The sequence below is a fragment of the Humulus lupulus genome, chromosome 9 (genome assembly GCF_963169125.1).
Source record: "Humulus lupulus chromosome 9, drHumLupu1.1, whole genome shotgun sequence".
NCBI classification, from domain to species: Eukaryota; Viridiplantae; Streptophyta; class Magnoliopsida; order Rosales; family Cannabaceae; genus Humulus; species Humulus lupulus.
Window position 1 is genome coordinate 185,307,953 of NC_084801.1, and position 26,195 is coordinate 185,334,147.

General features: G+C 31.5%; 3 protein-coding genes across 3 annotated transcripts; 2 read left to right on the forward strand and 1 right to left on the reverse strand.

Moving 5' to 3' along the window:
* Positions 1–6,877: 6,877 nt before the first annotated feature.
* LOC133801643 (protein INCREASED PETAL GROWTH ANISOTROPY 1) lies at positions 6,878–12,217 on the forward strand. Its single transcript, XM_062239891.1, has 6 exons — positions 6,878–8,296; positions 9,067–9,198; positions 9,281–9,462; positions 9,561–9,672; positions 11,007–11,153; positions 11,880–12,217. Exons 1-6 carry the CDS (start codon positions 7,046–7,048, stop codon positions 12,012–12,014), a joined length of 1,959 nt encoding a protein of 652 aa, XP_062095875.1. The 5' UTR covers positions 6,878–7,045; the 3' UTR covers positions 12,015–12,217.
* Positions 12,218–15,698: 3,481 nt separating this feature from the next.
* Positions 15,699–18,558, forward strand: LOC133801645 (uncharacterized). Its single transcript, XM_062239894.1, has 4 exons — positions 15,699–16,061; positions 16,143–16,219; positions 17,074–17,185; positions 18,110–18,558. The coding sequence occupies exons 1-4, from the start codon at positions 15,775–15,777 to the stop codon at positions 18,237–18,239; spliced, it is 606 nt and encodes a 201-aa protein (XP_062095878.1). The 5' UTR covers positions 15,699–15,774; the 3' UTR covers positions 18,240–18,558.
* Positions 18,559–18,617: 59 nt separating this feature from the next.
* On the reverse strand, positions 18,618–24,601 carry LOC133801644 (protein trichome birefringence-like 38). Its single transcript, XM_062239893.1, has 5 exons — positions 24,144–24,601; positions 23,873–24,044; positions 20,867–21,042; positions 20,366–20,524; positions 18,618–19,261 (listed from the first exon to the last, which is right to left on the reverse strand). The coding sequence occupies exons 1-5, from the start codon at positions 24,440–24,442 to the stop codon at positions 18,973–18,975; spliced, it is 1,095 nt and encodes a 364-aa protein (XP_062095877.1). The 5' UTR covers positions 24,443–24,601; the 3' UTR covers positions 18,618–18,972.
* Positions 24,602–26,195: the final 1,594 nt, after the last annotated feature.

Consider the following 26,195-nt stretch of genomic DNA (forward strand, 5'->3'; position numbering starts at 1 on the left):
TTTTTTTTCCACTTTTTTATCCTATATGTAAGAGAATCACATAATTATTTTTCTTTAGTAGTTGGCCTTGAATTTTATCTGCCTTGAAAAGTAAGCAAGTCAAATTCTAGTTAAAGTAAAATTGAAAATTTACAAACTAACTTGATAATTAATTATATTTTTATTCTTAAATTTATTGGAGTTGTGTTCTAATTCTATTTTTTCAACTACATTAACCAATTTTTTATTTATTTTATAAGTAAATATCATTTTAGGCCCTTTGAATTATAAAAGTTACTAATCGGATTCTGTATTTTGTTAAAAGATAATTTAGATCATGTATTTTGCAAAATAAAACAAAAAGTACATCAATCAGATTTTAATCAATTTTTTTTAAATATAACCAAAATATCTTCATATTTTATTAATTAATTAATAAAAAATATATTTTAAAATAAAAAATGAATTAAATTGTTTTTAAATAAAAAATAATTTTAAAAGATACAAATCTAAACTAAAACCTAGAACCTAAAACTAAACCTAATAAAAAAATCGAAACAGTCGAATATTTTTTTTTCTTCTTCCATTTCATCTTCTTTCAGGTATGGTGCCCATGGGATCTGTAACTAATCTAACATAATAAAATAAATTTGGGTAGAAGAATGTGACCAGTAACTAATACGTGTTCTTCAACCTTTAAAATCCAAATTCAATTGTTCTTGAGTTCTGACTCTAATCCTTTATCAAATAAAATTCAAAACAAAAAATTGTTCGTCATTATAAATCAAGATTCAACAAAAAACCAAATCCAAAAACCAAACATCATATCAGGTCTAAAATCCAAACACTAAATTAGTTTTTTTAACAATTAGTAACAATATTGAACTAATCAAGAACAAACTCATTATGTTACTCACCTCATAAACAAATTTGGATTACTCTATAAAATACTCAAATCTTTCAACAATATTGAATTAATCAAGAACAAACTCATATATGGTATCAATTCCTCCACCTACAGTGAGCCCGCAGGAGATCAAATTGCAAGGAAGGAGCTTTGTTGTCGTCCAAATATCATGTCGTCGTCCCAGCTTGAAGTGCTCCAAGCTCCACCAATCTACCAGCAAGACAATGGAAGAAGAAGAAGAACAACAACAACAACAACAAGCAGAAAGGAAAGACTCAAGCTCCAGATCTCAGATCCACGACGTTCTCCCTCCGATCAAAGGCCTCCGTCTGCGAGCTTTGATCTGATGACCCCCCTCCCCTTGTGAACTAGACCAAAATTTTTAATTTTGAGCTTTGGTCGGTGTCAAGAAGGAGAAAAGAAAACAAGGATGAAGATGAGGGAGACATAATCGTTTTTTTTAAACAAGAGATAGAATCGTTTTTATTTATTTTTTTCTAATTTCGTTTTAGGAAAAGTTTTATTAATATTAAGTTTGTTAGTTTAATTTTATGTTTAATATTTTTTAATAAAATCTGAATTATTTTTGCAAATTAATAAAAAATTATTAAAGTTAATTTTTTCTTATTTAAAATAGTTTGTTAATTTATTAATTAATAAAATATGATGGCATTTTGGTCATATACACAAATAATTTGACCGAAATCCCTTACTAGCTCTTTAGATGAAGTATGAGAATGAGTAATGAGTTTGGGATCAGAACCCTATATTTATATAGGTGAGACATTTTATCAATTCAATTGTATATGAAATATTGGGTAACTCAATATTGAATAATTACTTTAAATGCTGACCATATTGAGAATATCTGTCAATTAATCTCAATATTGACTTTAATCATAATTAATTAGAATTGTGATTTTTAGTAACTCTAATTAATTAAATAATATATTCTAACACCATTTACAAAATTGATTAACAAAATAATTTAATTGAAAAATATGGATTAATTTGAGTTTTTTTTTCTTATTTTTTATGGAAACTTTAAGAAAAGCGTGGTGTTTCACTCCAACTTAAGGACCAATAGTATATATTCTCATAATTAAATACTGCTTCGATGATTGTTTCCAAATAAATATGGTAATCATTATCAACAATTAACCATCAATTATATATAAAAAATGATTTTTTTTCTTTATACAATTTATTCAATAATCTAGACTAGAATGAATAATAACAAATCATACAAAATTCAAAGGATTTAAAAAATTCTGAAAAATCATCATCTTTTAATGTTTATACCGAATCCATGAAGAAAAAAAAAATTATTACATTACCCATCACATAACTTTTTTTTTTTCTCTCTCTCCTATTAAACAATTGCAAAATGACATCTCTTAAATTATCAACACAAAAAGCCAAACCGTTGTTAAATGTCAAAGATAGTAAATGCATTGATTTTTTTTTTTTTTTTGAGTGAGTAAATGCATTGAAGTTAGTGGCTAAAATTATTAACTAAACTTTATGAAAAATGTATACTACTATATTTGGTCATGTATTTTTAAGGATTACATGATTAGAGAATGAAAATTCAAATTTTGTATTATTTTTTTTGTAAAACTGATCAAAATGTATTATTGACTTGATTTTGGTTCAAATATTTTTTAATATGATAGAAAAATTATTGAGTTTTATTAATTAATGAAGTAATTAAAAAGAAATATTAAATAAAAAATTATATTAATTGATTTTAAATTAAAAAATATATTTTTTTTAAATTTTATTAAAAATATAATTTGTTAATTAAATAAAAAATGTAAACAAAATCATACCTAAATTACACTCAAAACAAAATGTGAACATAATTAAACTAGATTTATCCCACCTACTTATCAAGCCCAAGATTTCTCCCAAAATAAAGTCAAACCATTCAAATGAGATTCATTTATAAGCACAATGAACATAATGAACATGTACCATCAATTAACGCAAACTTATTGACAATATATTATAATTTGAAAACATTGGTTATTGCTTAAAACCCTAAACTCCTTTTTTCTTCCTTGCAGGTGGTTGGAGTGTTGAGACGAAAGGGCAAAACAGTTTTGGAGTTGAGAGACACTTGGCTTTGGTCTCACTGGTTAAGGTAGGTGTGATCAAATATGAAGCTTTGGTTGTGGCGGGCTATGTGCGCGATGACAAAGTCATGGAGATGATCTAAAGTTTCGGCTTGAATCATTAGAGAAGCCACCGAGAAAGCAAAGGAGATATAAAAGAAAACTTCGGGCAGGACCATCAGAAAAGCCACCGAGAAAGCAAAGGAGAGAGAAAAAAGTTTCGCCCAGGACCATTAGAGAATCTAAAGAGAAAGCTTTAGTCGTGGAGACGACTTGGGTTTTTTTTCTATTTTTTTTATTTTTTTGCAAAACACGATAGTCGAAAATGTCATTTAACAAAACGTAGGGACCAAACAAATAATCAGGGAAAACATAGGAGACAAAATAGTAGTTTTCCTAAAGAAAACGAGAAGAATTTTTCTAATATTTCTTGTTAGTTGAAAAAATGAAGACCTCACCTTATTTATTTTCCTTTTCTAAAACCATAAACATTACATTTTTAAGAGGATATATTATATATATAATTTTAGTTTTATTTTATTTTGTTTAAACAGCCATGTCAGTTCCAATGGCCATAATAAAATAAACTTTTTTTTTCTTTTTACAATATAAAAGAAATTGTATATAATAGATATACTTTTAAAATATAAAGAAAAAAAGTAAAAAATTAAAAAAAGAAAAGCACTCCAATAGATTTTCTATTCTACATTTTCTTTTTACTAATCACTATCATGTCTTCTTTACATTATAAGGTTATTATTCATTCTTCATTTTTTTTAAATACTCTCTTTTTCTTCTCTCATCTCTTTTCATTATTTTCATGTGAAGTGAATAAAAAAGATTAAGAGAATATAATATTTAAATAATATAAAGAAGAAAAATTTGTAGCACAAACACATATGTAGTTCGATTTGTTACATTTAAATAAAAAAATTTGCATAAAAATTATTACTGTTACTGATTTGGTGCAGTCATAAGTCTCTCGCTGTGAAGTTTGACCAGATACCTATATGGTAGCCACGTGGCAATACTAGACCGACCCAATTATTTTTAATTTTTTAAATATTATAAAAACAATTTACAATATCATTTAAAAATTAATTAAAAAACTACAAAATATAAAATTTAATTTAAAATTCTAAAAATATCTCTTTGAAAAATGTAATATATATTTACATTCCTAAATCTAAAATCAACGAAAGTGAAACCCTAAAACATCAATGCCGATCACTAAAAATAAGAACAAAAATAAAAACTTGAACTCCAAATTTGTTTGAAGCATCATATTTGCAAGAAGAAGGAGGAGGGGTCGACAGGATGGTGAGGTATTTTGGGTTAGGGGTCGACCAGAAAAAGTTTTTGGGTTGGGGTCAGATGGGACGGTGGGGTTTTTGGGTTCGGGGTCAGCAGGATGGGGTATTCTGGGTTGGGGGTCCTATATTGTATTTGGTGTATGCTATTTTTAAAAAAAATTCTAGCTCGTATTTGACCGTAGCTTTTGTTACTCATCGAAAATTGCAAAAGGAAAGCTAAAAAAGTCATTCTCTTTTCGACCATTTACCTTTATTCTTTACTTCTCTCTTCTCCATTAGTATTCTTATTAGGGTTTTATAGAATCTCTAAAGCTGATCTAGAATTCGATCTTAAAAAGACAGAAACCTAATTGGGTTTTGCTACTTTTTCTCTTTCCAAACTTTTCGGAGTGAATTCTTTTCTTCTTTTGCTCTGATTGAAATATGGGTTGCAAAAGAAAGACTTGTTCAGGCTTTTGTTTCTCTATTTTTCTTGGTTGGTTTGAACTTTCCTTTCAATGATTCCTAGGGAAATTGATAAGTTCGCTTCTATGAAGAAGATCTTCATTAGATTTTTTTGCTCGTGTTCTTCATCATTTTTTAAATTAAGTCTTAAATGTAAATTAGATTAGAGTTTTAATAGTGTTGATGCGGTTCTTCGGCAACAGATAATTATATGAATAAGGAGAGGGATTAGTGATAAATGATGAACCGTAATAGATGAATGATCTCAAAGGAAGATTATAACTCGAATACTTTTTTTTAGGTGGTTCGAAGGTTAAAATCATTCTAGTCCACCAGACAATATTATTGATATCTCTCTGATATTCATTACAGGGTATTTCTTTACAAGTTAGAAGCCAACCCTTCGCAACTCCCAGGGTCTCCATATTTATAGGGAGATGACACCTGGGTGTTGGCAAAGGAGGCCATCCCGTGACCTTCTTACCCATCATGTCACTTATGTGACATTCATGATTAATTCCTAAAACCTGACACTGAAGTGTGGTCTAATCAATAGGTAATGGGGATAATGGGCCGCATGGCCCAAACTAGTCGTGGGGTGCCTGAACATGCACGTTTATGCCGCGTGTCCGAGATTTCAGGAATGGATCAAACACGTGATGTCTGATATATGCACGTTTACATTGCGTGGTTGACTTTATAAAGGGTCGGAGGTGCCAGCTCAAGCTCGTACCCTGAGCCTGATGTAGTTTCAGCTCGCAACGTTCCCACTACTGTCTTGATACCTTCGTGTATTCTCATTGAGCCTTTTGCTACCTCGAGCTAAAGAGGTTGAGATTTGTAACAGCAGCTCCGGATAGGAGCTTCCACGTGGTTGATAGGATTATGCAATTTTCTAGCTCGCTAATAACCCGTGGATATTTAGGGCATACAAATAGGTTTTAAGTTTAATATTTAGATCTTATTTGAATTTAATTCAAATTAGATATTTTAAAATTAAATTTTAGATTTTTTAATTACTTTTAAATCAATTAAGATTTTAAAAATATTTAATAAATTAAAAATTATTTAGGTCAATGAGGTGCAGCCATGTGGTTGCTACATAGGTCCCTAGTTAGGCTTAACAGCCAGAGACTTGCAACTGCACCAAATCAGTAACGATGGGGAGTTTTACTGCAAAATTTTTTACTTAGGCATTTAGGTGTAATAAATCTAACTACACAAGTATTTATGTCGCAAATTTTCCTATAAAGAAAAATTGAGAAGCCAATATATGTTGAATAAAATTAGATCAGTAAGAAACCAAAACCTAGTTCAACCCCGAGTTCTGCCCAAAACCATCGTCAAATTTTGCCAAGCCTTGACAAGCCATTGTTGTCGACCTTTGGAGCCAATCCCACGTGCATGCTTCACTTAATCTAGTCGACATCTCAAGCCTTGACACTTCATATCTAACCTTTCGAACTTAGCCCCAATGTCTCAAATCTAGTCGAGTGAGCTGATTTGAGATCTTTTCATTGAGATTGCCAGACATCGAAATATTTCTATTTATGTTGCAAGAAATGTAGAGGAAGAAGAAGAAGATGAAGAAGGATAAAAGTCATGAAGAATAAAAGAGAAAAAAAAGAGTCGAGAATTAAAAAGACATAAAAGAAAAAAAAATCGAGCTTTAATTTAATATTTAACAAATTTAGTTTTCATTTTAGAATTTGACTCTCATTACTTACTTACCAAATACCAATAAATATACAACATTGTTATAGGATATCTTATAGTGTCCAACACTCTAAAATATACAATTTAATAATAAGTTCACCATATTTTAATTTACAATCCAAAATTGATTTATATCAATAACAATAAGGTAGGATTAATCAGTAAAATAAAATTTAGATATTTTGCCTCCAAATTTGTTCTAAAATATGATTTCATTCTACCCTTACACATTTATTGTCCCTTTGCAGTGTCACAGAACCTCACGGCGCGTGGATAAGCGCGTGAAAGTGGATCCAAGAGAAAAAAAGAAGACCGTTCCTCGTTAACTGTGCTTTTTTATTTTTATTTTTTTGGCCTCAACGTTCTCTTGTTCAAGTTCTCTTTGTATGTATACATATATAAATCTTACAATTTATTTTCAATATTATTATTATTTTTATTTTCTCCTTTACAGAGACAGACAATCAGACAAGGACGTCTTTGTTAGTCTTTCACTCGAATGAGATTGGAAACAAGAGGACTTTAAAACCCAAGAATCAAAGGAGGAAGCTTTATCATTCTTCTCATCAATGGTGGCTGGCAAAATGAGACTAGCAATGGGTCTAACAAAATCACCAGCCCATTCAAAAAAACCGGCTGAAACGCTACCCCCACCATCTCCTTCACCGAGCTCCGGCGCCAAGCTTACTCCGAAAACAGCTTTCTCACGATCCTTCGGCGTTTACTTCCCAAGATCGTCTGCACAGGTTCAGCCGAAGCCACCGGACGTTACGGAGCTTATACGCCTCGTTGAAGAGCTCCGGGAGCGAGAGTCCCGGTTGAAGACCGAGCTTCTTGAGCATAAGCTCTTGAAGGAGACCGTTGCCATCGTTCCCATGCTTGAGGCTGAGATCTCAAACAGAGAAGCAGAGCTCGAAAAAGCTTCGAAAAGAATCGAGGGTTTGGAGGTAGAGAATGGTGAGTTGAGAAAAGAGGCAGAGGAAATGAAAATTAAGTTGGAGGAAGAGAGAAGCGAGAACGAGAGTAAGGTGAAGAAGATGGAAGCTGAAATGGCTGAGTTGATCAAGAAAACAACATCAGTACCGTTGGATCGTAGCAGAGGAGCTCAAGCTCACGAGTTCTTGGTTGAAAGTGATGAGCTTTCGTCTTCACAGAGGTTTCAGGGATTAATGGAGGTCTCAGTTAAGTCCAATCTGATCAAGAGCTTGAGAAAGGGAGTGAGGTCTTTAGAAGTCAACATTAACCACCACGAGAGTCAACAAAAGATGGAAGCTTTAGAGTCGAAGAGAGAAGCAGAAGCTGTTGAGAGTGAGAGACCGAGACACTCGAGGTGTAACTCGGAGGAACTCGCGGAGTCATCCTACTCAGTTATCACCAACATCAGATCTCGGGTACCCAGAGTTCCAAAACCACCTCCAAGGCCAACATTGTCATTACCATCGTCATCTTCATCATCTCCGGCGACTTCACCCACCGGAGCATCATGTGCCACTAACCCAACATTAGAAAACAGACCCCAAACGGACCAAGTCCTTGCGCCACCACCTCCACCCCCACCGCCCACGAAGTCAGTTCCAGCTCCACCGCCTCCTCCGCCACCCTCGAAAACAGCAAAAGCTCCGCCACCGCCGCCTCCGCCGCCAAAGGGTTTGAAGCCAATGCCGGCGAAAGTCAGAAGAGTACCAGAAGTGGTGGAGTTTTACCACTCCCTCATGAGGAGGGACTCCCGAAAAGAATCTAACGTTGCAGATGCACCGGCAACCGCCAATGCCCGTGACATGATCGGCGAGATTGAGAACCGGTCTGCCTACTTGCTCGCTGTAAGTTCAGGTTACCGGTTGGTTGTCTTTTTTTTTGTTTGTTTTTTTTTGAGTTTTGAAAATATTTACGAGTATTGCCACTAGCTTTTTGATTATTTATGTCAGTGAGTGAACACTGATGGGTCGTAAGTGTCTTTATTATTGGTGGCTTCTTTCTAGTTCTGTTCTACTCCTTTTTCGTTTGGATTTTATTGCCCTTTCTTCTAAGATAAGACAGTGCTACGATTCTATGTGATATTCTCTTTTTCCCTTTTCCCTTTTTCTTTTCAAATTTAAATTGTGAATTTAAACAAGTTAGGTGGTAGTTTTTGTAGTTTTAAATGATTAATTGTTGAAAATGCCCATTTTTTTTCAAGTCAATTTGCACCTATCTAGTATTTAGTTTTCGATTATAATAGGTTAGTCATTTTGTAAAAAAAAATTATCAAATTTACTTCAGTGGTAAGACTCGGTGGAAACGATTTTACCGAGGGCTCGTTTTGAAACGATTTTACAGGAGTTTTGGTCTAAATTTTGCAGATAAAAACAGACTCGAGTGAGTTATTTTGTAAAAAATTATCAAAATTACTTTAGTAGTAAGACTCGGGTGATTTAAAAAAAGATCTCGTTTTGAAACGATAATACAAGAGTTTTGGTCTAAATTTTGCAGATAAAAACAGACTCGAGTGAGTTATTTTGTAAAAAATTATCAAAATTACTTTGGTGTAAGACTCGAGTGATTTAAAAAAGTAGATCATTTTACCGAGGGCTCGTCGGTCTAAATTTTGCAGATAAAAACCGACGTGGAAACACAAGGCGATTTCATTAGGTTTTTGATCAAAGAAGTTGAGAATGCTGCGTTTACAGACATTGAGGATGTTGTACCTTTTGTCAAATGGCTCGACGATGAGCTATCCTACTTGGTAACTATTATTTTTACTTTTAAAATTTTTTTTTAGAATCTAAATAAAAATAATTTATTTATTTTTTGGTATACATACACAGGTGGACGAAAGGGCTGTGCTGAAGCACTTTGAGTGGCCGGAGCAAAAGGCTGATGCGCTGAGAGAGGCTGCGTTTGGGTACTGCGATCTTAAGAAGCTCGTGTCCGATGCGTCGTCGTTTCGTGACAATTCTCGCCAGCCATGTAGTTCGGCTCTTAAGAAGATGCAGGCTCTATTCGAAAAGTAAATACTACTATAATCAATGAACCAATTATATATACTGAAATTGTTTTATTTCTAATAATCGTTTTATTAATAATGATAATAATGTTTTTAAACAGATTGGAGCATGGTGTTTATAATCTTTCGAGAATGAGAGAGTCTGGGACAAAGAAATACAAAAGTTTTCGAATCCCCACGGATTGGATGCTTGACTCTGGATATGTCACCCAGGTAATTATATAAGACAATCTCTTGTTTTCGGCACGTAAAAGTAGAGTGAAAATTGATTTACATGCGTAAAACTCAAGCGTGTCTTAGTGTAACGTGCTTCGCCTTAGAACTTCTCTATGTTTATTAAGACAAGCGCTAGGGTAAGACAAGCTCTTGTTTTAGGCACGTAAAAAAGTAAGGTGAAAATTGATTTACGTGCCTAAAACATGAGTGTGCCTTCCCTTAGAACTTTCCTACTTTTTTTAGGTAAGTGCCATGGTAAGACAAGCTTTTGTTTTAGGCACGTAAAAAGTAATAGAGTGAAAATTGATTTACGTGGCTAAAACACGTGCGTGCCTTATGTGTCTTGTCACACCTAACACGTTAAAGTCATGTTTGGTTGGGAAAGAAATGAAAATGAAAAACTAAAATCTATTTTCATGCTATTTTAATGGACAAAATGCACTACATTTTGTTGTACTCTACTCATATTAAAATTTATTTCACTTTTTTCTTGTTCCCTAATCACCTAATTTGGAGGGATGGACTACTAATTTGTTTTTATTTATTATTTTTGTTATTAGGGATTGAATTATAGTCATGTCATGTCCTAAAGTAAGACAAATTATTGTTAATATAATCATAGTACTAAAATCACAAGTGTAGATTTTAAAGGGACAGAAAGTCAGCTTGGTTTGACAAGTTCCCACATTGTCATATAAACCTGTGCCCTTAATAGTTAACATAATGACAAAACAAATGGTTTAGGGATTTTCTTTCATTTTGCCTTGTTTTCTCCACGCACGCCTGCTGGTATGGGTACATGTGAAGGAGCTCTCTCTCTTTACTATATGATTTTTCATTTGGAATTATGAGTAAAGTTAGATTAGATTAGGATTCTCTTTTGTTGACTTTTTTGTTAGTGTTCCCATGTGCCTTGAACCACACACTATTTTTAAATTTAGTTACAATCCAACTAAAGGTAACTAATTGTTATTCAGTGTTTTTGTAAAATATCGTTTTAGTACCATGTGTTTACAGTAATGTTCATCTATAGAGTTTCGAATTCAAATTTAGTTACTTAGTTACATATAACTACTGACAGTTTAGTGAGTCTATAGTACCAAATATGTATGATTTTAAAATACATGATGAAACCATACGAGAATTTACCATATTTGATGAGAATTTATTCGTTTGGTACCTGTGTTTTTGCAATAATGGTCACGAGGACCGACCCCGAGATTACTGTATTTAAGATCTATTTCGGAAATGATGAACATTGATTTAGATCCAAATTAACTTTATTTGGTGTTTGTTTGTATTATTTTGTGTGGTGACATACATACATACAGATCAAGCTGGCATCAGTAAAGTTGGCAATGAAGTACATGAAGAGAGTATCTGCAGAGCTTGAATCGGTTGGTGAAATCGGTGGTGGCCCGGAAGAGGAAGAGCACCTTATAGTCCAAGGTGTTAGATTTGCCTTCCGTGTTCACCAGGTAAGATATTTAAGATATATAAATTTGTCAAAGAAATTTGGTAAGATATTATTTTTAAGAACTATTTTGCAAATTTTTTTGGTGAAAAAAAGTGCCAATTTTTGAGGAAATTACAATTTTTTATCTGGGTTCCAAAAATATTACAAAAAGATACATTAAGTTTTAATATATAATATATTATTTTCAATTTATGCTCACATTTTCTTTATTTTTTATATTATATATTTTTAATATTTAAATAAAACAATTAAAACAAAAAATATATAAAAACTTGTTAAAGTAATGTTTAAAAAAAATGATTTTAAAAATTAATTTTTATAATTGATGGGGGTGTCCTTTACAAAAATAGCAGCTTTTTTATTTAACATTCCTATTATAATTAATGGGGGTGCCCTCTACTTCATTTATTATATAAAATTTATTTATTTTTATGAGAAGGGTAATTTAGTCAGTTTTATATTTAAAAATTGGTATTAGTCTAGTTTTCCCATTTATTCATTCTTCAACATTAATATATTTTTTAAAAGGACCCGGTTAAATAGGATCTACAATTTTACCTATATTTTTAAAGTAATTTATTGATGAAAGTGACTATTAATATATATTTATCTTATGGAATATATTAATAAAAAAAATTGATCAATTATAAAATTTTGAACTACTTTAGCAGAGTAGAGGTTATTGTATTATTGTATTGATAGTTTTATTATTGGGTGAGTGGTCCAGTTTGCTGGAGGGTTTGATGTGGAGACAATGAGGGCATTCCAGGAGCTAAGAGACAAGGCCAGAAGTTGCCAAAACCAGCAACAACCCAAACTTGTATGCAGCTCTACTACTACTACTACTCTTTCCCCAACCTAAATCAAAAACCCATTTCTGTAGCAAACTCAGCTTCAGAAACTGATCTGATCTGTTCATGTTCATGATTATTATTCTTATTTTTTGTTGTAAAAAAAAAAAATATTTAGAAGAATATTATTGTGTTTTGTGAATATAAATGGCAGCAGCCATGTCAACTCTAGTAATCCAACATGGGACTGCTTAATATTAGTAATTCTTTCTGACCCCATTTGTCTTTAGGCCTTTCTTATTTGGGTTAACGTGTGTTTATTATATGAAAATTACACCATTTTAAAGAATTGTGTCTCGATCTATACTTTTGATTATGTGTTACATATGAATTTAATTGTGACAATTGACGGTTGTACCAAACTGTACTAAAACATAGACGTAGTGTATTTTTGTCTTTAGACCTATCTTATTTGGGTTAACATGTGTTTATTATATGAAAATTACACCATTTTGAAGAATTGTGTCTCGATCTATGCTCTCTGGAAATTTTCGCTGCAAATATTTATTTAATTTGATAACGGTGACAATTGACAGTTGTATTAAATTGTATCAAAATATTGATGGAATGTACTTTTGTTGAAAAAAAAAAATTAATTTGAGAGTGCTCAAACCTAATAGTTTAAGTACTTTTGCCACAAATAATCAAATGAAAATTACACCATTTTGAAGAATTGTAATAGACATCTCTAAAATTATGCTCTCATTTTTAAATATTGAAATTCTACCTTTGGGAGCATGAGAGAATCATATTCACTTTGTTTTTCTCATTTTCTTTGTCACTCCTTTTTTTTCCTCTCCATAACAAACAATTTTATTTTGAAAATTTTTAGAACCAAATTTAAAGTTTGTTCACCAAGTTAAAGATTTTCAGTTGAGAATGATATTTTTGTTGTAAGAAGAAAAGAAATGAATTATTGGTGGTCAGTCACATGGGGACAACAAGTGTCATTACAAGAGAAAGCCCAAGTGCCAAGTGGCTATCTTTGCATTACAATACAATATAAAGAGTTAAAGATTAATGTGTCTTGACCACAGAATTGGCTATCACAACATAACAATTCTCCACTTTCACTGTTAGTTTGGAAAAATTGATTCAAGAATAGAGGTTTTCATGATCACTATGTTTAAAGTACAATAATCTATAGCAAATTTAGATAGTTTGTGAAACTTTGCTATTGGTAGGCGGTTGGTTAGCACTTTGCTATTGGTAGGGGCTTGGTTAGCATGTTAGATGAATCATCAAGGAGAGTTCTTTTAATTCTATGAATTTTTTGATAATATTCTTTTCTTGAATATCATTCAAGAAAATTTCAGAGGGCCTTAACCGAGCCCAAGGTCTCTCGAGCCTCATCATTTCACAGTCATGCTGATGATGCTGATGACAGATAAAAACCTCTTTTTCGGCAGACAAGTTGTGGCTGAACCCTGGACGGATTGGTTCCAGTTAGGCGAATTGGTCTCTGCTCCGCTATCTTAACAACTTGAGTTAGCCTCCTCCTTTTCTTCCGAAAAAAAGGAAGGAGAAGGATCTTCTTCGATGGATCCCCCTTGTTCCTGTTTAGTCTCCTTCGTTTCTGAAGTTGTTTCTATTTCTACATCTGTTTCTTGAGACCTTCTCAATGTTCACTCTTTCTTCTAAAATTACATCTATAATAAAATTGAGTCTGACATTAATATGTTTATTCCTTTCGTGATACGCTTAGTTTTTACTCAAGTACGAAGCACTCTGACTATCACTATTATTATTTGTTGATCCACTCCCAATCCTAAGTTATACAAAATATTACACTTAAGTACCCGAGTTTTTTTTACAACAAAAATATCAAAGTTTAACTTTTACTTAGACTGTTGGTACTTGCAGTCACCATCTAACGACAAAGTTAACAACATGTACTAACAGTGCAACTAAAAATTGATTTCAAGTACTTTTCCTGTCAAAAGAAATAAACTTCGGTACTTAAGAGTAAATTTAGTGCAACTTGGACACTTTTGCCGTAAATATATATTTTAATTCTACTTTTATTATAAGTTTATAAATTCACAATTTCAAATTGAATAACAAACCATTAAAGTCAGAAGAAAGATGTACAAAGCATTTTTATTTTAAAAAATAGGGTAAATATTCATTTAGTATCATTTGTTTTACCTAAATACAAACTTGGTACGCAAGTTTTCAATAATGCTCATTTGATACCCTGTAATTTGAAATTATACATATCTAGTATCCTAAACTCAAATGTGATAAATAATATTTTATCTACATGATCAAACTGCCCTCAACTATATGAGTTTTAAATTTAAATTTAATTGCATATAATTTTTTTATCATTTTATAGTATAATTTATATAATTTAATTGAATATTTTAGATAAATTAATTACAACATATTATTATAGTATAGATCAATATGCATGTATTTCATTTTTCTAGAATATTCAATATAATAATAGTATATTTTTCTTTAATAAAAATATATATACATACTTAATTTTATAGTATATTTTTTAGACCATTTTATAGTATACATAATATGTATATACATTGCAACAACAAAAAAATGTATATACATAGTCAATTAATTAAAATATATCATTATTATATTATAAATTAATATACATACATTATTGATTAATATTAATTTATTTAAAATATTCAATAAAATAAAGAAATTACACTATAAAATGATAAAAACATATTTATATAATTAGAAGTTAAATTATTTATAAAACACAAATGTGGTTAATAATAAGAATAAATAACATTTTTGCCCCCTGAATTATGATCACTATATGATTGTGCCTCCTAAATGATTTGCGATGTTAAAAATTTACCCAAACTATACACGTAACTGAAATATAAGACTTATGTTAGATTTTGTACTAGATGGCTAATAGATTGATGATGTGTCATTTTGACTGTTGATGTAGCGGTCAAAGTTCGGAGTGCAAAATTGCTAATTATTCTACACATGTCAGTGCCACATCAACAGACAAAATGCCACATCATCAATCCGTTAGCCACATGATGAAATCTAATAGAAGTCTCATATTTAAGTAACGTGCATAGTTCGGGGGGAGTTTTTAACATCGCGATTCATTTTGGGGGCACGTTCATATAGTGATCATAGTTCGGGGGACAAAAATGTAATTTATACTAATAATAATGATATGAAATATGGTTACGTGAGTCAAAAATCCTTTAAGTAATGATATTTGTAACACACAAGTTCTTATGTAGTATTCTTTTAATCCAATCTGGATTGGACACGTGGCACAGTTAATATAGTTAATAGCCAGGGACCAATTGCGCGCCAAAATACTACATACTATAAGCTAGACTTTTCCTACTAAAAAATTACTTAGTATTTAAGTGCTACAAACATAATGATCCAAAATAATGACATGAATAAGCTAACGTCCTCATTTTTTAAATTGTAGAGAAATGATCATTTTACATTGTTGGTTACCTAAGTTATCATTTTGCACCAAGCCCCAAGTGAGTTTACCTAAGGCTAAAGAGGGTAAGAGTAAATGTGAAATTTCACTGTACTAATTTGTTGTATTGGACTGTTTGTTAATTTTTTTTTAAACTGAGACATTTATCTAAATAATAATTATTTTTGGGCTATTTTGCTCGATGCTCTCTCATTTTTACCACAATTATCCCACAATAAAATAATGATCTTAAAAATAAAAAATATTGGGAAAGAGAGTGTAGATTGTCACATTGGAAGTGAGTTGGTAAAGAAAAAACATTGGCTTCTTCGGAAATGAGTGTCTGCTTAGTCCCAAATTTATCGTTCTCTTGTTCATCCACTGTGATTCCTTTTCTCACCAACTCAACTACTTCGAACCCATCACTCATTTCAATCACAACTCCTTCTTGTCTTCGTCTTCCTCGATTTTCTCGCCTTTTCACAGTTGCTACCGCAGTGGGACCATCGGCCATGGAAGCCGCCTCCGCCGAGCATAGTGGGGCCGCCGATAACCAAAGTGGCTCAACTCCATTGATGAAGCTCCTCTTCGTCGAGATGGGTGTTGGCTACGATCAACACGGGTGAGTCTTCTGATTATCGATTTTTCTTTTTCGCTTTTCAATTAGAAAGTATCGAACTTTAATTAAAATTAGGTGAAACAGCCAAAATATCACGTCGGCTGCAATGCGTGCTTGTAGAGATGCCATTTCTTCCAATTCGATCCCTGCTTTTCGAAGAGGTATTGCTTTTGTCAATGCCCTTGTTTGGTTTCTGCTTCGTAATTTAGAATTTGGTATATAATCTTGTTGTCATTCCTGGGATGTGGAAAGTTTGATTAAGAATATGTTGGTTCTGGTTAAAGATATGGTTTTTGGGTGATTGAGGTAGTTCTTCTACTAGAATATAAGCAGTCATTAATGTTAATTCTCAGATCCTCTTAATCAAAAACTAGATGAATACAAGAACTAAGACAAAGCTTAAAACTGGAACAACATAGATTTTTACTTGGTTTGGAATCAAGGAAAGAATGTTTTATCCGAGGCAAAGTTTCTTTGCCTAGTTCAAACCAATATTCAATGACCTCAATCCACACTGAAATACAAAACAAGTTTCTGAAATTACAAGTTTTCAGTCCCAAGCAATGAAAATCCTCATTGTGCTCTACTACTGTTCCAGCCTTTACAAGGACCTATAGACATGTATTCCTAAGACTAGACCAGAGTCAAAGATTCAAAGAAAGCCAGTTACATACAAATACACTTGGCTGCAGTCCAAGTAAATCCTAATTATCTACCAAAGTAGTCATCTAATATGTGGAACTTTGAACTTGGGCCTTGTGAAGGTCCTTTTCATAAATAGGATGCCCTTAGATTTGAGTTTGATGATCAGTGTCATGGTCATGATGGGATAGTCTATGAAGAATTGTTTGAGGATAATCACACCATGGAATTTCACTTCCAAATTACAAAATTTCAAAGAATTTGTGGTTTTTGGTATGGTTTTAAGATTACAAATCTTGATAAGTTGTTTTTTTTTTATGGCTTTTCCTTTTTTGATAATGATTTCAGTGCTAATGATACAGTGTAAATGCAGGGTCCATACCTGGTGTTTCATTTGATCAAATGAAATTACAGATCAAGCTGGGAGTGCCTCATCCTCTTCAACAATCTCTGGATATTGAAAAAGTGAAATCAGTTTTTCCTTAGTGAGTATCTTTACCTTTCTATATCCTTGATGCACTAATTTTCTTTACCTAAAATTTTAGGAAGTTATTTTGATCATTTCTACGAAATTGCTCATTCAAAATGGATGAATATCTGTGTCAACACTACATTTTTTTCTCTTAGACCAGGAGACTTCTTTGCGTTGCCTCAAATTTGATGTTACCATCTCCTCAATTCTAAAATAAATGTTCCTCTTTTAGGATCGAGGACTAATTTCCTATGTACTAAGAATTTTTAGTTATACCTATCTCAACTCTCAAGTTACTACAGTTTTAAGATTTCCCTTAAAGGAAGAAAATTTCATTGCAATCTTCACATTTGGTCATTAACTCATGTATTACCCTTATCTTTTGATAGAGACAGACCTTAAAGAGAGTTTGGTAAGGGGGAGAAATCGAAGGAAGGGAAAAAAAAAGATTAGTGGTTTTGGATAGATGACTGTTTGGTACGATGTATTTAGGAAGGAAGAGATTGGGCAATACATTTCAAATCCTCAGTTTGAGGCAAGTTTAATCATTCCACTATTGGACGAATTATTCGATTACTTATACCAAACATAACAAAAGAGAGTATCCGTTCGTCACCATTTTACATCCATAGGTTATGCAGCTCGCTTGCTTTCCTGTTGTCTGTTTGTCCTACCTAACATTGTTTAATGTCTAAGAATTTACCCAAGAAAATTCCTATTTTTTTAGGCGGCCTAGTAGAGACATGCAAACTTCTTGGCTAATGCTTGTCAATGCTTTTCACAGCTTCATATAATATGTGAGATAATATATAGTTGTGTACTAAAGTCCGGGCCTTTATGCTTCGATGTGGAACAAATCTTTTGTTCCGCAATTAGAAATGGTTCTATCACATAACATTGTTAACCATTATTTTTTCTTGTTTTGAATTAAATGCAGTGGTAAGATACTGAATGTTGAAGTTGTGGATGGTGGACTGATATGCTCAAGTGGTGTGCATGTTGAGGAAATGGGAGATAAGAATGATGACTGTTACATAGTAAATGCAGCAGTTTATGTTGGTTACTAGCTACTTGTTTTCTCTAAAATACTGAATAACCAGGTTTTGTTATCTAGTAAATTCAAAATTGAAAAAATAATGAAAAGAAAACAAAAAAAGTCAAGGTTTGAAAAATGCTATAAAAGTACCTTCCCATCAAAATTTTCACCATAAAATTATGACTTGTGTTTTGAAAAATTCAAAGAAAAACCATGAAGTTCCTAATTATGCAAAATGCATAGTGATTGACCCCTAGTGTTCTTATTATCTTGATTTGGAACTGTGATATTTCGTAGCTAGACTGTGAAATTCTCAGGGTACTTTATTGTATTTATTTTTTAACCTGATACTTTTCATTTTTTTTTTTCCAAAAATTGAAAACCATATGGTACTTTCACTTAATACATGTGAACATTGAAGAGTACAAACAATGTTTATTAACACCAATGCTAGAAAAATCACAATAGTTTCAACTAGGATCAGATGAGCCAAGTTTATTTTCAACCAAATCCTTACCCCTAGTGGCTACTGAAATCACAATTACAATGCCTTTGCATTGTAGATAAATGTGTACATCATTTTGGTTAAATATAATCAATCACTTTACAGTTGGTTTTTTCCTTCTTCTTCTTCTTTTCCACTGTTTATTATTATACAACCTACCAATGGAAGTGAATGAGATATTTTTGAACTAGTATACAGACAATTATTGTACATAAATGACATAAGATATTGTTGTTGTGGCTATGTGGTTGGTTGAACTTCAAAGAAGTGCTGCATATAAGAGCTGGTTCCAAGTGTCAGGCAAACCAGGAAGACACCAATGGCTGCAGTCATTGCTTGAATGGTCACCATTGTAAGATGAAGGATGAGCATCTTTCCTCAACTGTGACAGTGTGGTGATATCAAGCAGATACACTGGTTTCTTGATACTACTCAGCACTTTGCTAACTACGGAAGCTTCCGGCGGTGCTCCGGCCGGGTATGTTGACCCGGACAAGGGTGCAAGTTCTCCATTGCAGCTCTTCTTTGGCTGGTTCCATTCCCTTCCCCTGATTTCCAACAACATCAAAATCATTTCAGTTTAACATGTTGTGCTAATTGTGCACTAATAGGCTTTTAGTATCATAGCATTGTGAGATTTTTTTGAAACTACCAACTTTTATCTTTCATTAACTATAAATAAATACTCATAATTAGAGACATAGTGACTAAAATACCCTTGTTTACATTTATGAATGTGTGGTTTATAACCCATCTTTTAAAAAATATCACATAGCTTGGCAGGGTATTGGGCCACCAGACCAGGCCTGGTATATAGTACTAGTGCCCATTCCAGTCCACTCATATATCTTTGGTTTATAGCCCAACTTTTCAAAAATATCACATGGCCCAAAAGAGTGTGATCCAGGGCCTCTGTTTCATGATTTTGGTAATTTCATAAAAGTGGCAAATATAGCCATTAATGGTAAAAAATTATTATATCACTACATTAATCATCAAATTAATGACATACCTAATATTATATATTACCTAATATTATATATTATTGGCCAAAATTATTCCTAAACTGGTCCATAATCACGAGACTGGATCTACAACACTGCCACAAGATTGAATGTAGCACGTGTTTATGTTAATGTTTGCATCTAAATTCTATACTAATTGCTCTATTTACTAAGCTGTTTTGTCAGACTTTTTGTCAGTTTATGTGTAAGAGTTCTATGCAATTATTCTGCATGTGCTTATTTAACATATAAAGCTTGTTTGTAGGTTAATCAACTATAAATATATAGGGAATTTCTTTGTGCAACTCACAAATTTGTTTGCACCCCATGAATGTTGACCGTGTATATTATAGTTATTTAGAATATTCTGCAAATTTTTAGAAAATTTTGAATGATTTATAGTACCGAAAATAATGTTTAAACGTATTATTTTCTATGTGCATAAAAAATTTGCAGGAAGCTCTAAATAACTACAATATATACAGTCATAAAAATATTTCGCGCAAAAAACTATTAACGGGTTGGAAACAAAAAGAGGTGCAACTCTTTGTGAGTTGCACCATATAAATACCCTAAATATATATATATATATAAATATTATTTAAATTGTTAAACAAAGCTAAAGTTAAGGTTTTGCTGTGTACTTACTGATAATGAGTGGGAGATATTCCTTGAAAGAATACTTTAGTTGTTGAAGGATCCACATTGAGGTCAACCCATCTGCCCCATGTACTCATTCCTTTGTAAAATGCTGTAAGCCTGTCCATATCTTTATACAATTTGGTCCCCTCTCTCAAATAGTCCCATCTGCCAAACCAAAAATTACACATTCCCATTTACATTTTCACCAAAAAATTACTTACTATGGTTATTTTCAAAATATTATATACATGCATATATGTATGGGGTAATTTTTTGGTGCAAAGGGATGCACCGGTCATCCTTTTTCGTTTTGATATGCTCATCTGTTGCACGTGTGGCTGTGTTTTATTTATACGCATGCGTAATAACTGTTTGAACTCTAATTTCAGTATGATATACTAAATAACTATAATAAATACTGTCGTATAAATGAAATCTAGCCTCTACATGCCAAAACGAAAATAGATGCATCGATGCAGTTATTTAGGGATTTGTAGAAAAACATACGGCTGAGATTTTCCTTTGTGGAGCCACCAATGCCAGGAGTTGAAGATGAGAACGTCCATTCCTTTCCAATTATTTCCATCCTCAATGGAATCCAGCCTTAGTACTACTCCCACCGATTCTTTTACAAGATCCACGAGGTACGGTGTGCGGTATAGGTACAAAGTTACTCCATAGTCCTGCAAAAACACACAATTCGTTTAGGGCAACGTTCGATTGAAGGGAATAATGAAAACAAAGTTAGAAGAACGAAATTGAATAAAAATCAATATTAATAAAAAAATTATCAAATAAAATAATATTTCTTTCTACTTTTAAATGGAATAATCATTCTACCAAAATATTAAAGAAATTATTCCATTAAAATAATATTTTAATACCCTAAAATACAACCGAACAAAAAAATAGAATAAAAATTGATTCTATTACTCCCAACCTAACATCACTTAATTTATTATAGTTACTTTTGAGAGATAAAACTACTCAAATAGGACAATTCTTCTATTTATCCTTATTCTCACATTGTGTATATATATATATATATATAATCATGTCATATACTTTTATTCGATAAAGTGTCACGGGGAGTCATAATTTTGGTCGTGTCGTCCAAGACCTTAAAAAGTCTAAAACTTCAAACCCAAAAAAAAATATACACGAAACCACAACAACTATTAAATAACATCCATACATTAAAAGACTCAAACGTGCACGAAACAAATAAAAATTGGAGAAAAAAAGGGACCATTTGTTATTCCGAAAGAAAATTTGAGCTACTAAATCTAAAGCCACAAGTTTGAACTGTTTCTTTAATAAAGAGCTTTTATGTTAGTGTTTTTTTTTTCATTTTTCTTCGTTTTATTTTATTAAAAAAGTTCATTGAATGTGAGACCAAACTTAAGTACATATTGTCGACTTAGGTGTGTTATGAATGAAATTAATAGACTTATTTTATCAAGAAAATTATTGAAAGTGAGCACAGGTTGGCAAGTTGTTGATAACAGCCTGTAAATTGAAAAATATGTCTATGGCTACTCTCTTTTAAGATTTAATTAATTTTATGTGAGTTTTTATAACACATCAACAGATTGAGTACCATTTTTCTGACTTTATAATATTCATATATTTATATCTACATTTAAAAGTAAGGAAAAAAAAACCAAATAAGTGAGTTCTATGGTGTAATGGAATTAATTAGTATTATTCTCATTTTTTTTCTATAGAGAAAAAAGTGTTACTTTGAGAAATATTAATTTACGATATTCCCAAAAAAAAAAAATATATAATTATCATTATTTAATTTTCACTTAATTAAAATTATAAAAGCTTAAGTTAAAATTAGTCCTATTTGGTTATTTTTTAAACAGAAAAAAAATTATAGAAGAGACAAAAGGCGCACTTAATTTATTTATTGTATGAGTCATTTTCGTTTAGTTTTTCAAAATATGTAAGCATTTCTAGGTTTTTTTGTCAGACATAAAAACTCACTATAGTACTTTCCCATTATAATTTCTTAAACACAAAAAGAAAAAGAATTTCTAATTAAGGAATTGTGTACGTTGGAATTAAAATATTCTTTAATACTCTATTAATTATAATTAAAAAAAATCCAACTTAAAGTACAGAAAGTTAATTAAAAACGACCATTCCTCCTACCTAAAAAAATAAAAGAAAGGAAAAGAAAAAAAAGGGGAAAATATGAGTATAAACTAAGAAAATTTGGATGGAAAAAGAAAGACAATATATATAATATAGCCTTATCAAATTAATTGAACTTTTTTATTAAAAAAAAATTAATTGAACTTTTAATTTTCCTGCTACATCATTGTCATATCCTTTATTGCTTTTTTTCTTTTTTTCTGTTACAATTTTATTCTTCTGACCTAGTAAAAAGAACCTTCTATTTATATATATAAAACTGAAAATGTAAAAAAAGAAAAATAAAGAAGAAAAAAGATAGAAGGAAAGATACTCTTACAGAGTTTTTTCTTTTTCTTTTTCTTTTTAAATATCATACAATAGCGTATATATATATAACAGTGAAATTGACAATAAGTCAATATTCATATAGTTTGATTCTACTATGACAATGACATATATATAAAAAGTTTTTTAGTAACTATTCTGATTTACTCGACACCTACATACATATATGTATAATAATACTATTATTATTATTTATTTTTTTTCCTTTTTAAGGTGGTTCAGAAAAAAACACGTGGCTCTTGTTTAACATTTGGGAATTAAAACAAAAACAAAAAAGATAGAAACCTCAAAAAAGAAAAACAAAATTTGTAATTCGGAACCATATTATTTGTTTGTATAATTTTTTTTATAAATACATTTGTTATATTCAATTTTTTTTTGTCATAGTTGAATTTAGAGTTTTATTTAATATGGTCCAACAAATAATTGTCAGAAGACAAAATTCAAACAAATAATGCGATAAAATACCGAGTCAAAAAAGTATAAACAAAGGAGACAAACCCTATTAAATTCGATTTTGATCACAAATAATTTACTAAATTAACAATTAAAAACAAAAACGCAATCATTCTGGCAAACAACTGCGTTGTTATATTCAATTTTTTTATTTAACAAAATCCAAAAAATAGTTGTGAGAAGACAAAATAAGTAGGAACAAATAATGCGATAAAACACAAGCCGAGTCAAAAAGGTATAAACAAGAAAAAAAAAGAGACAAACCCTACTAAATTCGATTTTGATCACAAATAACTCACCAAATTAATAATTCAAAACAAAAACGCAATCATTCTGATTAACAATAGCGTTGTTATATTCAATTATTTTATTTAACAAAATCCAAAAAATAGTTATGAGAAGACAAAATAAGTACGAACAAATAATGCTATAAAACACGAGCTGAGTCAAAAAGGTATAAACAAGAAAAAAAGGAGACAAACCCTACCAGACATAGAGAAGCAATGAACAGAGAATAAGGAGTAAAAAGGTGAAGTAGTGGAGTGGGTAGACAGAGAGTTAGAGTACCTGGAAGGTCACATACGATAGAGGAGTCTTTCTTACAAAGTTTGTCTTTACATTGGGCACCGACGAGTGAATAATACACACCAACGATTCCCACATGTTCAGACTCAGTGAGTCACCCACAAACATTATCTTCTTCCCTCTCCACTTGCTTAGAAAATCTACCCCATCAAACCTACCAATTCACCAAAACCAAATTCGTTATCCAAAAAGTGTTATGAAAAAGTGTTATGAATAACAAACAAACAATCAATCAAAATGCTGTTATGTATACCTGGGCAAGTCACAAGAGTCTGGTTTCCAGGCATACTTGAGGTACTGTTTATCTGGTCTACCATACTTTTGGCAATCAAATTCAGGATCTATAAATGGACAAGAAGAGGAATCGTAGAGAGGATAAGAAGGGTCGAAAACCCATTTGCCTTGAAACAAATTACAGCCACCACTCACTTGCTTTTTTCCACTGTATCTACTCGTGTTGAAGAACACATGCCCTGCTTTTGCTTCTTCCACAAACAATACTACCATAGCTTGGAGAAACAGACCAAACATGGCTTGGACCCCCAACCCCATTTCGGATTTTGGACCCCAGAGAAAGAAAAAATGACTTGTCTACTCAGACAGAGGAGAGAACCAGCTCTGGCTGTGGCTGTGGCTGTGTGAAGAGCTTGTGTTTGATGTGCTAATTTATAATGAGAGAGAGAGAGAGAAAAGAGAGAGGGCTCACATGGCTAACTCTACTAGACACTGATATTTGAATACTACTTTTTTTTTCTTTGTTTTCTTATTTCTTATGATGACGGGTGTTAGAAAAATCCTCGATGGAAGGCATATTGTTGAGTATTGATAATTAATTGTGAGGAGTTATCTCATGAGATATCGGACATCTTAATGTGCCAAATCGTAACGCTCTTTTCGGTTTGAGAATTGTGAAAAGACACCTGTTGGCCCAACACTATATGATGGGGTCATATTACTATGAGTGCAATTCAATATTGAGTTTCATATATTTTAATTTAATGAGTAATTAAAAATTATTAATCAATTACAAGACGCTCGTGGCATGTATGTTGTTGGACTATTTCGATTTTATGGTGAAATGTGTTAAAGAAAAGAACAGATGAAAGTTGCATATTGTTGAGTATCGTTAATTAATTGCGATGAGCTATTTCATGTGTTACTGGACACGTTAATGTGTCAAATAGTAACGCTCTTTTCGATTTAAGAATTACGAAAAGACACCAGTTAATCCAACACCATATGGTGGTGTCATATCCTATCAGTGCAATTCAATATTGAATTTCATATATTTTGATTTAATGAGTTAATCATTTATATTTTATTGGAGGGCCCTGGTTTGTATGGTGTTGGACTATTTCAATTTTATGGTGAAATGTGTAAAAGAAAAGAAAGGTGTTTAAAACTCCAATGTTGGATTATTATTTTTATTAAAATTGGGAGAGTGATGTTTTGTTGTTTGTTTTGTTTTGCTGTGTGGTGGGGTCAAGAGTAAAAAGTTATATTACATTACATTCATGAAACGGTGGTCACGGACACAATATAAAGGTCTTCTTGTATCTTTACACAATTGCAATATATATATATATATAATCCCAAATTAATTGTCTAATTAATTAATTAATTGATTGTACTCAAGGTTGCTAAAATTATATTCAAAATATTTAATGTGTTGGTGAAGTTTTACTTATATATATATTTATAGATTCCTTGCTTTTATTAAATATGTGACTTAATTGTCTCTTCATAATCAATAATGCAATGGTTTTTTTTAAGGACTCCTTATTTTCAGGCTATACGTTTAGCTAATTATAAATTATATTATGAATCACAAGCGTCATATGGTTGGACATGACTTAAAGGGTCCTAGATTTGCACAAGAATTGGCTATTTCCTTGACATTTCAACTTAAAATAACTCATATTCTTGTATTCCCTTTCAATAATAATAATAATAATAGAAATTGGTGAAAATAATTTTTTTAGTGGTTTTACATTTTGGCATACTTTTAATAATTTTTTGTAAAATAGTCATTGTCTAAAATTTGACTAATTGTCTAAATTTTTCGACTAACTGCCTAAAGTTTTCGACCGACTATTTGAATTTTTTGACTACCTGTTTAAATTTTTGACTAGCTGTCTAAATTATGAGAGACTATTTTACAAAAAATGATTAAAACTAGGCTACAGTGTAAAATGATTTAAAAAAATATATCATTTTGTCAAAGGACCCTAATAATAATAATAATAATAATAAGGGCACAACTATAATGGTGCACATTTTTGTGCACTGTCGTGGTGAATAATAT